This window comes from Hippocampus zosterae, chromosome 6 (assembly GCF_025434085.1).
Source record: "Hippocampus zosterae strain Florida chromosome 6, ASM2543408v3, whole genome shotgun sequence".
NCBI lineage: Eukaryota > Metazoa > Chordata > Actinopteri > Syngnathiformes > Syngnathidae > Hippocampus > Hippocampus zosterae.
Window position 1 is genome coordinate 18,401,766 of NC_067456.1, and position 15,505 is coordinate 18,417,270.

The 15,505-nt window shown below is 42.5% G+C and overlaps 2 protein-coding genes across 11 annotated transcripts in view; one reads left to right on the top strand and one right to left on the bottom strand.

The window, feature by feature from the left end:
* Positions 1-15,505, bottom strand: part of galnt9 (polypeptide N-acetylgalactosaminyltransferase 9) — a 245,613-nt gene that overhangs the window by 186,028 nt on the left and 44,080 nt on the right. The window lies entirely within an intron of this gene.
* fbrsl1 (fibrosin-like 1) overlaps positions 10,146-15,505 on the top strand; it is a 362,003-nt gene continuing 356,643 nt past the window's right edge. For 6 of the 10 annotated variants that reach the window (XM_052066943.1, XM_052066945.1, XM_052066947.1 and 3 more), the window contains exon 1: positions 10,147-11,366. In XM_052066943.1, the coding sequence (XP_051922903.1) occupies positions 11,079-11,366 (288 nt within the window). In that variant the 5' untranslated portion in view covers positions 10,147-11,078. Of the gene's footprint in view, positions 11,367-15,505 lie in introns of all 10 variants that reach the window. The other 4 variants (XM_052066944.1, XM_052066954.1, XM_052066950.1 and 1 more) reach the window with 3 other exon arrangements.

Sequence of the window (15,505 nt, forward strand, 5' to 3'; positions counted from 1 at the left end):
CAGTAGGCGGGGGACACCCTGAACGGTTGCCTGCCAATCGCAGGACACACAGAGACAAACAAATATCCACGCTCACACTCACACATACTAGGGACAATTTAGAGCAGTGGTTCTTAACCTTGTTAGAGGTACCGAACCCAACCAGTTCATGTGCACATTCACCGACCCCTTCATGATTGAAAAAAAAATGATTTTTTTTTTTTTACAAATGATTTGGTTTTGTCATGTTTTTTTTGTGTCCCTTTTTGTCAACTTGTTAGGTTTTCCTTTCACCGGTCACCTGTGTACCAATCAGTGTGTCTCATTGTCCAGATTTAGTTCCCAGGTTTTGTTCAGTCTTAGCCGGTTCATTTTGGCTGTTGAGTCTTGTTGTCAGACAGGTTAAGCAACTTATGTTTATGCAGTTTTGACTTTATTCCCTGAGTTGCTTTGTTACCCATTGCGGGTGGGTCAACTCGTATTTTTTTTTTTAATACATGTATTTGTATTTGGCAGCACGGTGGTTGATGAGTAGCACGTCTGCCTCACAGTGCAGAGGTCAAGGATCGGATTCTGGCCCCCACTTTCCTCCGTGGAGTTTGCAAGATTCTTCTGCAATGTTCTTTCCGTGCCTGCGTGGCTTTCTCCAGGTACTCCAGTTTCCTCCTACATTCCAAAAACATGGATGGTCGGTTGATTGAATGCTCTGAATTGTTCCTAGCTGTGATTTTGAGCATGAATGGTTGTTTGTCTATGTGGGCCCTGTGTTCAGGGCATACACTGCCTACTGCCCAGAGACAGCTGGGTTAGGCCTCAGCACACCTGCGACCTCTGTGAGAATATCCATCAGATAGTGGATGGATGGATTTGTATTCTTTTTTTGGGCATGTCCTGTGACCCTTGTGAAGATAAAGCGGATCACAAAATGGATGGATGAATATTAGTCTGTAAATTGCCATGACATTTTGATTTAAGATTAGCTTTTTTTTTCATTTTATTTTATTTTAAAAAAAAATACATGTTTGATTTTAGCCACTTTAAATGACTGTGGTACATAGCCTAATAAATACCTATTTATCATGTTGCATAAACAGTGGCCACCACTGTTGGAGCATCTTTATGTGAGTATGAATCAGTTTCGAATATAAAAAATATATATATATATATATGATCCGCTCATCCAAAATCAGACCATCTGTAAATGAATCTCAGCATTCAGCATTTCACGAACAGCTGTTGACTTTGAAGTAAAGAGTTGCAGCACTGACTCTTGAGCAAAACACAGCCTGTAGATAAGGAATGAGAAAAAAAGAAAGATTGATAAAACGAGTCGAGATGAAGAGAGTGTTAGAGAAGGGTGTCAGGTAGATGGAATATGTAAGGCCGCCCTGTGGAGTGAGCAGGTTAATTTTTCATGCTGTGGTTTGCAGAGCCCAGAACAGTCAATGCTATGGCTGGCTGCAGCTTCCCAAGAGGGCACTTGTTGTTTGAGGCCCCCGGGCAGGTTTCATGTCGACTCCCTCCATAAATTGCTACCATACAAGTGAATTACTCCATGATGTGTCAAGGAGACAACTAACAGCCCAAAAGGCATCAACCCACACACTTATTTTCTTTTCCCCTTATAGTAATTCTTCAATGACAGCTGGTGCGACAAACACATATTCAAGTCCAACAGATGATTCGCTAAACTGAAGTTTTTAATGTTTAAATCAAACACAACTATGCACGAAGAAATGTTTATTCAAAATTATAAGGGCAAAATCAAATGCTTACAATGTAACTCGTGTAAACTATTGGGACAGTGAGGCTAATTTCTTCATTTTTGCTGGGAATTTGAAACATTTCTGATTGACACATGTGTATAGGGTGGGCAAAATTTCTACTCAAATAAGAGTTACTCGCCAATATTATCAGACATACCATAGATATCCATCCATATATACATACATTTTAAAATCCCAGCTGTCTTCAGGTAGTAGGCGGGGTATACCCTGAACGGGTCGCCAGCCAATCGCAGGGCACACAAAACCGAACAACCATACGTGCTCATAATCACACAGTGTTCCATGAGCCTGCCATGCATGTTTTTGGAATCTGGCAGGAAACCGCAGTAACTGGAGAAAACCCATGCTGGCACGGGGAGAACATGCAAATTACACACAGGAAGGCCGGAGCCGGAATCGAACCCTGCACCTCTTCACTGTGAGGCGGATCTGCTCACCGTGCCACCCAGACAAGGAGGGAAATGTAACATTTTAGACCTTTTGTTGTTCCCCACATTCAAAACAAACAAACCAAACACGACAGATACATTCCAATTTTGGCAATTGCTTACAAAAGAAGCACACGGTGGATGATTGGATAGCACGACTGCCTCCGTGTGCAGAGGTCATGGACTCGATCCCGGGGACCGGCCTTCCTGTGTGATTTTCTGAGCCATTTAGTGGCAGACACAAATATGTACGAGTACCGAATGGCTGCTACTCATAACCTCTTACATATTTGTTGTTTGATAGTTACGGCCATTCTATTCTCTTAAGATAGCTGACAAATTCAATTGAAAGAAGAGTGGACCGAAAGCATTGCATTCATTCTCCCTCCAAACTAGCCTATCATTATAGCTGTAATGACGATTTCTAGTTTGAGATGTCAAAATGAGATGAAAGGGCATTTGAAGAGACATTTCTTCAAAATTTACAAGAACATGAAAATAAATGGACTGAAATTGTAAGTGGGATTTGTCACATATGTGACACGAAAATAAAAAGCAAGTCATGACTTTGGTGTGAATTCGGAGTAAGCAGAAGAAGCCTTTCTCAGATGTAGAAATGAAAATAAAATGCATGGATGAAGAGATGGAGTCAGTATTTGAAGGCAAACAAAAAAAGGAAATGACATCTAAATTTAAGCATCCGCCCCGCTGAGATTTCACAGCAACCAGACGCCCTTAAGTCCTGGCTGGTGATCTCTTTAAGCAGCTGTGTGATGGAATGAAAAATGCAGTGCATTTTTTCTAGCTGTGGATGAGTCTACTCACACAACTGATAATGCTAGGTTGAGGGTGTTTGTGAGGTATTATAAGAAGCATCAAAGTGAAAATAGAAATTGAATTTCATTTCAATTAGTATTTTTTTTGTTGTATCAAATGAAAGAGGCATTTTATCGATCAATATCAATATATGAATATGACGGAAATACGGCGTGTGCCCTGACTGACCTCAATTAATGCACAGTTGACCCACTGCAAAGTATATTTCGGCCCTTTACATTTTGTATTTGCATATCCCTACAGTGAAGATTGTCCATGTATGTGAATGTGAATAATTGCTTGTTCAATTTGCACCCTGCAACTGACTGGCAAACAGTGCAGTGTATCCCCTGCCTCTTGCCCAAAGTCAGCTGGGATGGGCGCCAGGTACTAATGAAAACAAGTTGTAAAGTAGACTATGGAGGGCAAGGCCCTTTGCTTGCATTAACTGCATGAAGCCTGTGACCCATTGATAACGCTCAAGTTTTGCATTCTTCTTTCATAGTATGATACTTTTCCAGGCTTTCACAGCAGCCTTTTTTCAGTTGTTGCTTATGATGGGGGTGACTCCCTTCACTCTCCTCTTTTTTAAATGTATGCAAAAGATCAATTGTTTTAAAACACTCTGTCATTTGAAATTAACTTGTATGTTGTGAAAAAAAAATAAAATCATTCATTCATACGATGTCCGACGCAGCAATGAAACAAACCGATTACGCTTGAAGCCAAATAAAATCTCTGCTATGGTTGTGATATATCACATTAATGTGACACCCATTCATTATTGCATTTCTCACTCTCTCACACTCATTTCGCATGTAGAATTGCACATTTAGGCAAGACGATAAGCTCAATATTTGCAGCTCGTTTGTTCATCTGTCACTTGTAAATATATTGGCTATGATCAATGTTTGTGCAATGGCTCAGATAGATTTCTATTTTCATCTCTCATCTCAGCTTTGCAATTGACTACTTTTCACCCATAAACAGGGCTCTGGTTCTCATATTAAGTCAAGTCAAGTCAACAGTATTTATAGAGCACTTTCAAACAGTTACACATCTAACTGTAACTGTTGCCTGCATATGCAAAACCCAAATTCCAAGCCTGAGTGTCGGCATTCAACACTGCATTGAATAATCAATGTACCGTAATAGGACATAGCCATCTGCATCAGTCCTTTTGCTCACATGATAAACAGGTGGGTTCGAAGAAAGGGTGCTTCCAAGTTGTCTGTCACATGCAGAAATAATAAAAAAAGAACTGGTACGCTTATCTCAAATTCATATTGTGATATCAAACCCAAATGATTTCATTTTCAGACAGATTATTGGCACATGCAAGTTTTCTGTCCGTCCTCTATTTCAGTGTTTCCCAGCCTTTACTGAACCAAGCCACCCATTTTATCATGGTAAAATCTTGCAGCACACCACCAAACAAATGAAAAAAAAAAAAACAATACTGAAAATTGAAATCCAGCCGCAAAGGACAGTCAGGATTGCCGAGAGGATCATTGGCACCCACTCTTGAGAACTTGCACGCTGCAAGAACTATGACAAGAGTTCGCAAAATTTCATTGCACCCATCTCATCCTGGTCATCACATTTTCCAGCCCTTCCCTCGGGTCGGTGCTATCAATCAATGCACACTAAAAACTGCAGATATTCCAGTAGCTTCTTTCCTTTTGCCATTAACTTCTTCAACAGATGACTTATAATTCTAAAGAGACATTTTGCCAATTTTTTACATCGCTGCAGCGATATTTTACTGTATACATTTTGTTGTTTAGTCACTCTGTGTTACAGTATTTGCAGAACTTGTGGATAAATTTTACCAAACCACTGGACAATAACAAATATTTGAAGACTCTCTCCATAAGTGTCACTGCATCAGAATAACCACATCAGTGATCACTTTAAATCACTTGGCGACTTTCTGCATCATTTGCACAATTGTCATTGTATCGGCATAAACGTTCTACTGGCCGCCTTACATTGCTCAGTGCCTCTCCCTATTTATGTGTCCAAGTCTAACAGAGTATTTGGATTAATGGCCTGTTTACTGTCAGACTGGAATGGCTTCAACTACTGGAGATAAATGCCTTGTGTGTTTTTAATATGCTTGGCCAATAAAGATGATTGTTATTCTGGTTCTGATAATGATGATTTCATCTCTATTTACTCACAAATTGACTTACTCCGTGTGAGGTCTGGGTCCATTTTTTGGGTTTGTTTTTTTTAAAAATACAAAACCAATATGCTTGCAGGAAGATAAGAAATATATGTTCTGCTATCTGATAAAACATAGTTTAACTGTTCTGCCTGTTACTATATGTCAGGTAGGTAAAAATTAAGATATAATTTCTTCATATATATATGTAGCAGAAATAATAAGGTGGCCAAAGGAAGAGATTCAGACCACGGACGTTAAGACCCGAAAGCTCCTAACCATGCATGGAGGGTTCCATCCCAAATCCAGCACCCTGAGACGGTACGCAAGCCGAAAGGAAGGAGGCCGGGGATTAGTAAGTGTGAGAGCCACTGTCCAGGATGAAACATCCAAGCTCCATGATTACATCAAGGAGAAGGCTCCAGCGGATGACGTACTCAGAGAATGTCTCAGACAATGGGGAACAGAGGATGAGGAGCTGGAAGAGGGACCATCATGGGAGGACAAGTTCCTACACGGGAAGTACCACCGGACCATAACCGAAGTGGCTGATCTCAAGAAGTCCTATCAGTGGCTAGAGAGGGCTGGCCTGAGGGATAGCACAGAGGCACTCATCCTGGCTGCTCAGGAGCAGGCCCTGAGCACCAGAGCCATTGAGGCCCAGATATACCACACCAGACAAGACCCAAGGTGTAGGTTGTGCAAAGAGGCACCTGAGACAATCCAACACATAACTGCAGGGTGTAAGATGCTGGCTGGGAAAGCCTACATGGAACGCCATAACCAGGTGGCTGGCATAGTCTACCGAAAACATCTGTGCGGAGTATGGACTGGAAACCCCAAGGTCAAAATGGGAAACACCTCCGAAGGTGGTGGAGAATAACAGAGCTAAGATCCTCTGGGACTTCCAGATCCAGACTGACAAGATGATAATGGCGAACCAACCAGATATCGTGATCATAGATAAAGGGCAGAGGAAAGCCGTTGTAGTGGATGTAGCGGTCCCAAGTGATGGAAACATCTGAAAGAAGGAACACGAGAAACTCGAGAAATACCAAGGGCTCAGAGAGGAGCTGGAGAGAGCCTGGTAGGTAAAGGTGACAGTCGTGCCTGTGGTGGTCGGAGCACTCGGGGCAGTGACCCCCAAACTAGATGAGTGGTTGCAACAGATCCCAGGAACAACATTGGACATCTCAGTCCAGAAATGTGCAGTGCTGGGAACAGCAAGGATACTGCGCAGAACCCTCAAGCTTCCTGGCCTCTGGTCGAGGACCCGAGCTGAATGAGGGACGGACACCACCCGAGGGGTGAGACGAGGATTTATATAGGCGGCTCGGTAGTCCATTGGTTAGCAGGCTTCACAGTGCAGAGGTACCGGGTTTGATTCCAGCTCCCGCCTCCCTGTGTGGAGTTTGCATGTTCTCCCTGGGCCTGCGTAGGTTTTCTCCGGGTGCTCCGGTTTCCTCCCACATTCCAAAAACATGCATGGCAGGCTGATTGGACGCTCTAAATTGTGTATATATATATAGCGCAGATGCTACTTACTTACTGCGTGTTTTTCCTGCCGCAGCACTCGGCACTACTTTGGTAGGTTCATCATGGGTGTGACAGAACGGAGACACACTTTTTATTGTCATTCACTGTTAATTGGCTCTTTTCCAAATGAATAAGTGATCCATTTGGTATGTTGATGACAGGCCAAATGTTTTGTTTTTTTTAACCTGGCAATACTAGGTCGTTCGACAGTGAAAACTTGTGGGTGTGTAATACGGTGTGGAACACATTTGACTTTAATGGAGCGAACAGAGTTCATGTCTGATCATGTTTTTCTAAACTACAATTTTTCATTGTATTGCAGAAGATTTTTAGTTGACGAACCTCATAATTTATTTGCTGTGGCCATCGCAGATGATACTTAAGTTACTGCCTCGTGAAAGTTCTGCTCGGTTAACCAAAATCCACAAGTTTACCCTATATTTTAAGTCAATTGTGGATTTTGGCCTCGATTTGTTACATTCCGGGTGTGGACAAATTACTGTTTTTGGCATACAACAGAATGCCTTATCTTAATGTGTTGGTTTTGTCATGGTTTTGCTCTATCTGTGTGTGCGTATGTGTGTGTGTGTGTGTGTTTGTTTTGTTTTAGCACCAGCTGGTGTGGAAGGCGTGCCTCTTCAGTGACACACTTGTGTCTTGTTCCCAATCAAGTGTTTAAAGACTGCCAAAATCCCAAGTCTCTGTTGGATTCTTGACCTTGCTTGCTATTTATGTTCAAGTGATATTTTTGAGACCTCTTGCCCATGTTTGTAGTTGCTCCTGCTTCACGAGATTCTTGTTTAGTAAGTATTTTGGTTCTCAAGGGATTTTGGACTACTTTAAGTTTCGTGTGTATAGTTTCTTGTCTTTTGTTTTGAGTACTTTCGGTTGCAAAATTTACCTTGCAGTTTGCAAGCACTTTCTGTTCATACCTGGTTTTCCTGGCTTGTTTTTGCCAACGATTTCTGTTGATACTTTATAAATAAATAAATAATTTTTTGTCATGTTGTTTTTCTGAGTCCGCAGTTTTGGGATCCGCCGTCCACCTGGTTCGTGTTAGGACCATGCCAGGTTTAGCATATTAGTTTGTTTTTGGCTGTTTTCTATATTGTGGTAGCTCTCAGTTTCAAAAAGATTGGTGACCCCTGAATAGTGAACCCTTACCATGATGGGAGTAGCAATGAAAACCAAAAACCGTTCTCATGGCGGAATATCATAAAGTACAAGCATGAAAGGCTTCCTCGCCTGAGTTTGCAGCACAGCTGAGGCGATGTGTTTCAAAGAGTAGTGTTTGAATGGCTGCTATGTGGTAGCTCAGAGTCTCTCGCTATGGATTAAGCTCAAAGCAAACAGTAGCATTGAAGAAACTGAGGTAATCTCTTCCCTCTCCATCGTGGCCCACTCACCATACCTGTTTCCGCATTTTTAATCCCCTGACTGAATTAGTTTTTACAAAGCTGTTCAGAACGGGATTTAACTCACAGTGGTTACAGAGGTTAGTGTAACACGAGAATGATCATGTCTCTGTTTCCCTGAAAGTTAATTTGCTGAAAGATTGACGCACTATTCATATGGCTTAAGTAACATCATGGATGATTACAGTACATGTCGGTATTTTGATGAATGTGGCAGATCTTGAACTGAATCCAGCAGCCAGGTGCATCAAAGTATGGACAAGCAGCCTTTGGAGATGTGCACTCAGCGACCCGACTCAGTGGTGTATCAGGACCTCTTCATCGTCTTCACTCAGTAACTGTCAAATCCAGTTTAATCACCTGCAGTGCTTGGGATAATTTACCCCACAGTGTTCTGTATTAGCATAAACGTACTTTTGTTTTGCAACCCTCCTCGTTTCTCTCCAATTTTACAGAAGATTCAAGTTATAAAAGAAATTTCCCTCCAAGGAATCGGCACACTCAGAGCCAAAATCTGCCTGCACACCACATCTCTGTGTAGATTAAACTTGTAATGCAGTATTTAGCTTTGTTTACTGTAACTCTTGCACAATTAGTAACAGCGCAAACATGCCTCTGTGAAGAAAAAAATAGAACAGAACTATTGTAATACTGGATATCATACAATCACTGAAACTAAAAGCTTGTGCCAACACAAACATTGAAGGTGTATTTGCATAAAGGTCCATATCCCTTAAATTATGTTAAATATGATAAATACAGGCAGCACAGTGGTCTACTGGTTAGCATGTTTGCCTCACAGTGCAGAGGCGGGGAATTCGATACCAGCTCCGGCCTTCCTGTGTGTCGTTTGCATGTTCTCCCTGTGCCTGCGTGGGTTTACTCAGCGTATTCCGGTTTCCTCCCACCTTCCAAAAACACGCATGGTAGGCTGATTGGACACTCTAAATTATCCCTGGGTGTGATTATGAGCACAAACGGTTTTTTGTCTATGTATGCCCTGCGATTGGCTGGCAACCAATCCAGGGTGTATCCTGCCTACTGCCTGAAGACAGCAGGGATAGGCTCCAGCGCGCCCGCGACCCTTGTGAGGATAAGAGGATAAGAACATGGATGGATGGATGTTAAATACAGGTCAGCGAAATGTTTTATGGCAGGTGTCACCAACATTTTTGAGGGTGAGAGCAACTTCATGTGTACCGATTGTGTGAAGGGCTACCAAATTGATACACGTCTGAAATAACATATTTGTCCAAAATACCTTCAATAATATGAGGATGTGTTATTTTTAATACTTGATGATTTAAATTGTCAGACTTTGATCGTGTTTCGAAATGTCTCACAGTACTGCCAATGTTTGCATTTTTAAATCATAATTTCTACTAGCAAATCACAATGTCCAGGCACTGGCGGGCTACTCAAGTGGTCTTCACGGGCTACCTGGTGCCCGCGGGCACCATGTTGGTGACCACTGTTTTATGGAATTCATTTACAAAATAGGTAACTAAACCATTGAACTAAAACATTGAAGGAAAGTGACTTTACATGACAGAACTCTGCTCTGACACCAACCCTCCTGGGCCCTCCTCCAAAGGCGAAAGAAATATTCACATGGGAAGGGAGAGTGCCTTCTTGACTTTTTTTTCAGGAAATCTGACAATGAGATGCCACTTTTTAATTTGGGTTGTCTGTTGTGAAAACAGGTCTGAGGATAGGATAATAACCAACATGCCAACCATTTAGAAAACAGCTTGTCAAAACCTGCTAGGGCTGTGTGTATGCGTGTATGTGAGCACGCGCGCGCACGCGCGTGCGTGCGTGCTTGTGTGTGCGTGTTCGTGGGTGCGTGTACAACGCAGGAGGAAATACAACACACGCCATCACTTCTGACTGACAGCCTAAAATATTGACGCGTAGGAACTCTGCGGGCGATACTAGATTTTGTTTTGATGTTAACACCAGCTCCTTTCTGCAAAACGGTACCCTAGAAATGCCGTAAATAACGTCGGTTATGTGGTTTCTGTTAGGATTGACCGTCTCTACATTTCGGATGAAAGGATGCAATGGGAAGAGAGAAAGGGAGCGATTTTAATCACTCCTGTCGCTTTAAGGACTCTTATCAAACGCTTATTATGCGAAGAGAGAGCACCGTGAGCCACCGAGCAACCAAGGGACGGACCAGAGTGGATTTGGGGGAGAGGGGTGGGTGGGAGTCAACATTATCCGAGCAGGAATGGACCGCTTCTCTGCCGTATGGAGTTTGATTTCACATTGGATCGCTGTCTGACTCGGACACTTCGGATCGTTGAGGATATATTGCGCACAAGTAGCACACAACACTTGAAGCACAGCGAGGAATCGTATCTCAAAAGTCAACACGCGGGATTATTGAAGGAACACATCACTCCTCGGTTGACCACCAGCGGTTCGGTCAGGATTGGATAGTATGTCGAGCTCTTTTTGACATCGGATCATGGATCGGGGAGGTGGGGAAACAACAACGGCCGACGACATGATTTCCCTGCACTGTTTGCGCCCCGCAGCGAGGTTCGGCGTTGGCGCTCTGTCAGTGTTCCGATGCAACAAAAGTTACAAAGCGAGTCTAATGCGTGCATTTTGAACTGGATCTGCCATTTTGCACCTGCATTTGCAGATCGCGCATCGACACGGTGCAGATTCGAGACCAAAAACGTGGCTTTTGCCTTCACCTCTCCCGTCCGTGTTGATTTTGCACGTTTGCTTGTCGTAATGGAGATTGGCGAGGTTTTTCACTCAAGGTCATTGAGTGTTTAAGGCTTGATTTACACAAGGTAATTTGCAGTCGTTGCAGCGCAGCCTAGGATCGCTCACTGTGTTTGTTGGTGATTCCACGGCGCAGACAGAATCTCCCGTAGAGTTCTGTTTGCTTTGGTTTTGACACTCCAAGCACCCCCCTCTCCCTTCTCCTAATATGGATGGTAAATTGAAGAAGGGTCGGAGATGCCGGCCCAAGCGGGAAGGGGTACGAAGGCTGCGTGATACGGGGAGCAAGGACCCGTGTAGCCCCGACCCCAACTCCGCGTACTCCGAAAGGGAGGGACACAGTCCGAGGAGGGACGCTCAAAGGGCGCCGCACCCCGCTGTGGCCGTCAGAGCCCCCCACACCCCTCGGCCGAAGAGACGGGAGTCCAGCTCTCAGGAAGAGGATATAATTGATGGATTTGCTATCGCCAGTTTCATCAGTCTGGACTGTCTGGAGGTAAGCAGGAAGCCCATTATTACATCCTGTCTGTTATGTGTACACGCACCAAAAATTACATCATTGCTTCCTTTGCGGGGTGCAGTGGCTCTCCACTGGGGTGGTGTCTTGATTGATGTAGAAACTTTTTTTTTTCTACTCTGGGCCTCAGGAAAATGGAAGGAACAGGATGGCCACTTCATGGTGTAAACGTGTGTCTGGATGAAACATTGTAAAACCTATCGAATTAAATCTCTTAAATTGTGTGAATGTGAGTGTGAATATTTATTTATTAGAGAATAATGGATACAATTGTAGTGTCTGGAACCGTCCTTATGTTGAACCCTGGAACACACTGGATTCCGGTTGTTCAAACTATAGGTTATTCAGAAAGACACAGCACATTTATATAACGATTTTAATAACAGACACGTTTCAATGTATGATATATATGTAGGCTACCTCCTTAATTTAAACATGCGTTCTTAAAAATATAAGTGTAAGATGACCTTCATTATACCCTGTAGTTCAGTTTTTAAGGTGTCGGTGTGGATAGTACTTTGGTTTGCCTGCCGCTGCTCTACTGAATTTTGCTACCTTGTGAATGAGACATTTCCGACTGGCAGCAAAGGAGTCATGAAGAAAAACAAACAGGTGCTGTCGTTTCTCAAATGGCTTGGATAGGAATGTACTCACATTCACCCGGTGTTGTAAATGCACTCCTGACATTTTGCTTGCTGATGAACATCCCTTTCAACAGTTATCTGTTACAGGCTCATGGGCAGGTTGCTGATAACTCTTTCTTGGCATTACTTAATGTTTCTAATGTTAGACTGCTTTAAGGAATGAAAGACATTCTCCTGTGACATTCTCTTATTATCTCATTAAGTGGCAAATGAAAAATAAATCTTTACTCCCAGTGGGCCATCACTCTGACTGACAAGGCAGATGTGTGACTGTTTAGATTTTCCATGGCATTAAGGGTTGTCTCATTTAAGCTGGAAAACAAATCTGGATCTTTAATAAAGACAGCTAGCATGTCCTCAGAGGTCTATATTTCAAGATGATGACCTAATTTACCAGCCCACTGATGATACCACAAGACAACTGCCACCCATGAATACCCAGCAAAGGAATTAATCAGTCATGTCTCTTTACTCCTACACGGTACTCTGTTCGATATGGTTAAATGCAAGTTGTAGCAGAATAATATCATGGCATATCAGACAGGAGTGCACCACCAGGCAAAAGCAGAACAGTAGAATTGCCAAATGATGCTCATCAGCTGGGCATTTTTTAACGCGTTTATCCTTTTCAGGTCAAGGGTAATTCAATTGCTTTTGCATTTAGCTGAACCTTTCACTTTGCTTGGAGTGGATTAGAGGGGCCGGGGGGAAGAAGGGGGTTGAGGTGCTGGTGAAGTGAAGGTGCTTGAACTCTAACCAGCAACAACTATTGAAGTGCTTTTGAAGTCCCAGAAGGAAGCAGCCTCTCTAGATCAAATATATTTTCCCTCATTAAATCTGAGTGTAAGATTACCAATAAGCAGGATGATCTTCCTATTTAGTGTCGTGGATGTCATAGCCGCGGTTACATTGTGACATGTTTATGAAGCCAGTGTGTGAAGGGAGATCCCCTTGTGTGTTATGATCTTGTATCTGTGATTATTTCTGCCCTCCTGAGCATCTCACAGCTGCTGACGACTTGGAGCATGTCATAGTAGCTAAGTGCTTTACTGACTTCTCCTCTGATAGCATGCCGGTGTCGAAGCGACTTACTTGTTGGAAGATTCTCTTGCACGGTACATTTATATATTCACATTTGCCATTTTAGTCGAGTTTGTCTAAAATTTAATTATTTTGACTGCGCTGTCGTTCTTATTCTAGGAATAATTCTTATTATACTACAAACAGCAATAGTGTTAGTACACGGTGAAATGTATACACATTATGTCTGTTGATCAGGCCATGACTCATGCTTTCACCGTCATACTGGATGCCGGAGTTGAGTGCGCGACCTACACTACCCGTGCTAATTGCTCATCAGTTATGAGGAGGCTGGCACTTGCAGCGTTTTACCAGGGAATAGTGCTGACCTATTGCATCATGGGCCGATAAGCTTGCACCTCATCATTGGTAGGAGTGTGTGGTCCTTTTGACCCTGTCAAGGTGATTGATGGCCAGCATGATTGTGTTAGTGTCAGGCTACTGTCCCATTAGCATCGTGGAACACAGATGACCCGCCTCTCTGGTTTCATTGAGAACGCATGGCATAAGTATTCTCCTTGGTTTTATTATTATTTTGAGTAATATTATTACAGTTACTACTGTTAACATTTTTTTTAGCATCCATGTCATCCTTGGACGCTTTTAAAACACCTACTTCACTTTTTCGTGAATGCCAGCATCACCTCATTGTCTTACATTAGCCTGGAACCTATACACAGATGTTAGTGAATGTTCACAAGTATTTTTTTCTTCTCTGCACTTTTTGCTGTTGATATTTTAGTTCCAAACTGATAGGTTCTAGATTCCTAGATCCTCGCTTAGACTCTCAAATGGCCTCATCTGATCTCCTAACCCATTTCATTAATGCTGAAAGCCATTTGTCACCATGGCTACGTATGATAATGCCATATGTATTTATTTCAATCCCTAGAGGACTCGGGAGCAACGATTACACAAATACCAGCCGTCTCAGAATTTAAGAATCAGCTGTGTTTGAGACTGTGATGTTTCAATCTTTGAAAGTACTACATAGTTCACTCTTAACAATTTCAAATAAAAGTGCCACTGCACGCGCTGAGCAGTTGATTCCCCAGGATAGATGATTTTCACCCGATAGCAATGTTCTCAAACAATTACCCTCTGCTGCTTTGCCATGGGTATTGAACAAGCGAGTGGATAATAAATAATCTCACAGCATTAATGATGTTTGATTTGCTCCGTTTGCTCTCTGAGTAATGTCTGATTCACCAATCCCCTCTAGTTAATCCAAAATCCTGCCGTTCATCTGCTTTTAACATGAATTTTCAGATTTGCTTGGGTCTTTTGTTCTGCTGAATGAGTTGTTAAAAATCACTGGATTGTGGATATAGATTTAATTAAATTACAGTAGTGGTGTCAAGGTGTAGGGATGCTGAAAGTGAGGCAGAACCTTTCATTTATTGCTTTTTTTTTTTCCTCGGAACGCTGTTGTTTTGTAGATCTTTCTTTTTATTTATCCAGAGAAGAGTAAGTGGGCCCGTTGTTTTCCCCCTTAAGGTTCAGTTTTACACACATCATCATCAGTTTTGGTCACCGAGCAGCTCGATAGAGTATCATGGTGAAATTAAGTTTTCTGCCCACATGGATCCTGACAGTGATCTTTAGGGAAACTGTGAATCGCTACTTCTTTCTCCACCCATCTTTGGTTTAAGCCAGCAGTATTCCGGTTATAATTGTTTGTCTTAGAATGTAATCAAGTGCCAAAATGTGAACTCCCATCTGAATTTGACATCTCCCTCCTCCAACACACTTGATTCAAATGATCAGATCATCAGCAAGCTCTGAGAAGCCTGATAAATGATCCTGATCATTCTAATCAGGTGTGTTGGAAGAAGGAGACATCTAAAACAGGTTGGGTTGGGGATCCTGACTTGGGTACCTATAATCTAACAGGTGGACTTGATTCGATATGTTATTGTTATTTGTTGATGTAATGGACCACACGAAGCGGAGCTGTTGCTAAGTGCAGCAGCTAATTTGAATAAACAAGACCCGTATTTTCACGACCATTCGGCGCACCGTATGGTTGGGCGCAGTCTCATTAATGGGTGCTATTTCTGTATTTTACACATAGACAAAACGCACTGTATTATTGGGTGCAGTTTTAAAGTGGTAAAACATACGCCAGCTTAAACGTACGGCATGCATGCGCGCACGCTAAAAACACGTTAACTTGAAGCATACGGTAGCATGCCAAGACATACAGATACAAGCTAAAAACACGTTTTTTAAAAAGGCAATGGAAGAAAAACTGAGTTCCGTTGTATTTTATTTAGCCATCGTACAATGTGCTCATGTTTTTCGATCAATCATCACCCAGAAATCCATCAAAGTCCTCATCCTCTGTATCAGAATTGAACAATTGTGCAAGTACCGGTAATCCATCAAAAACGG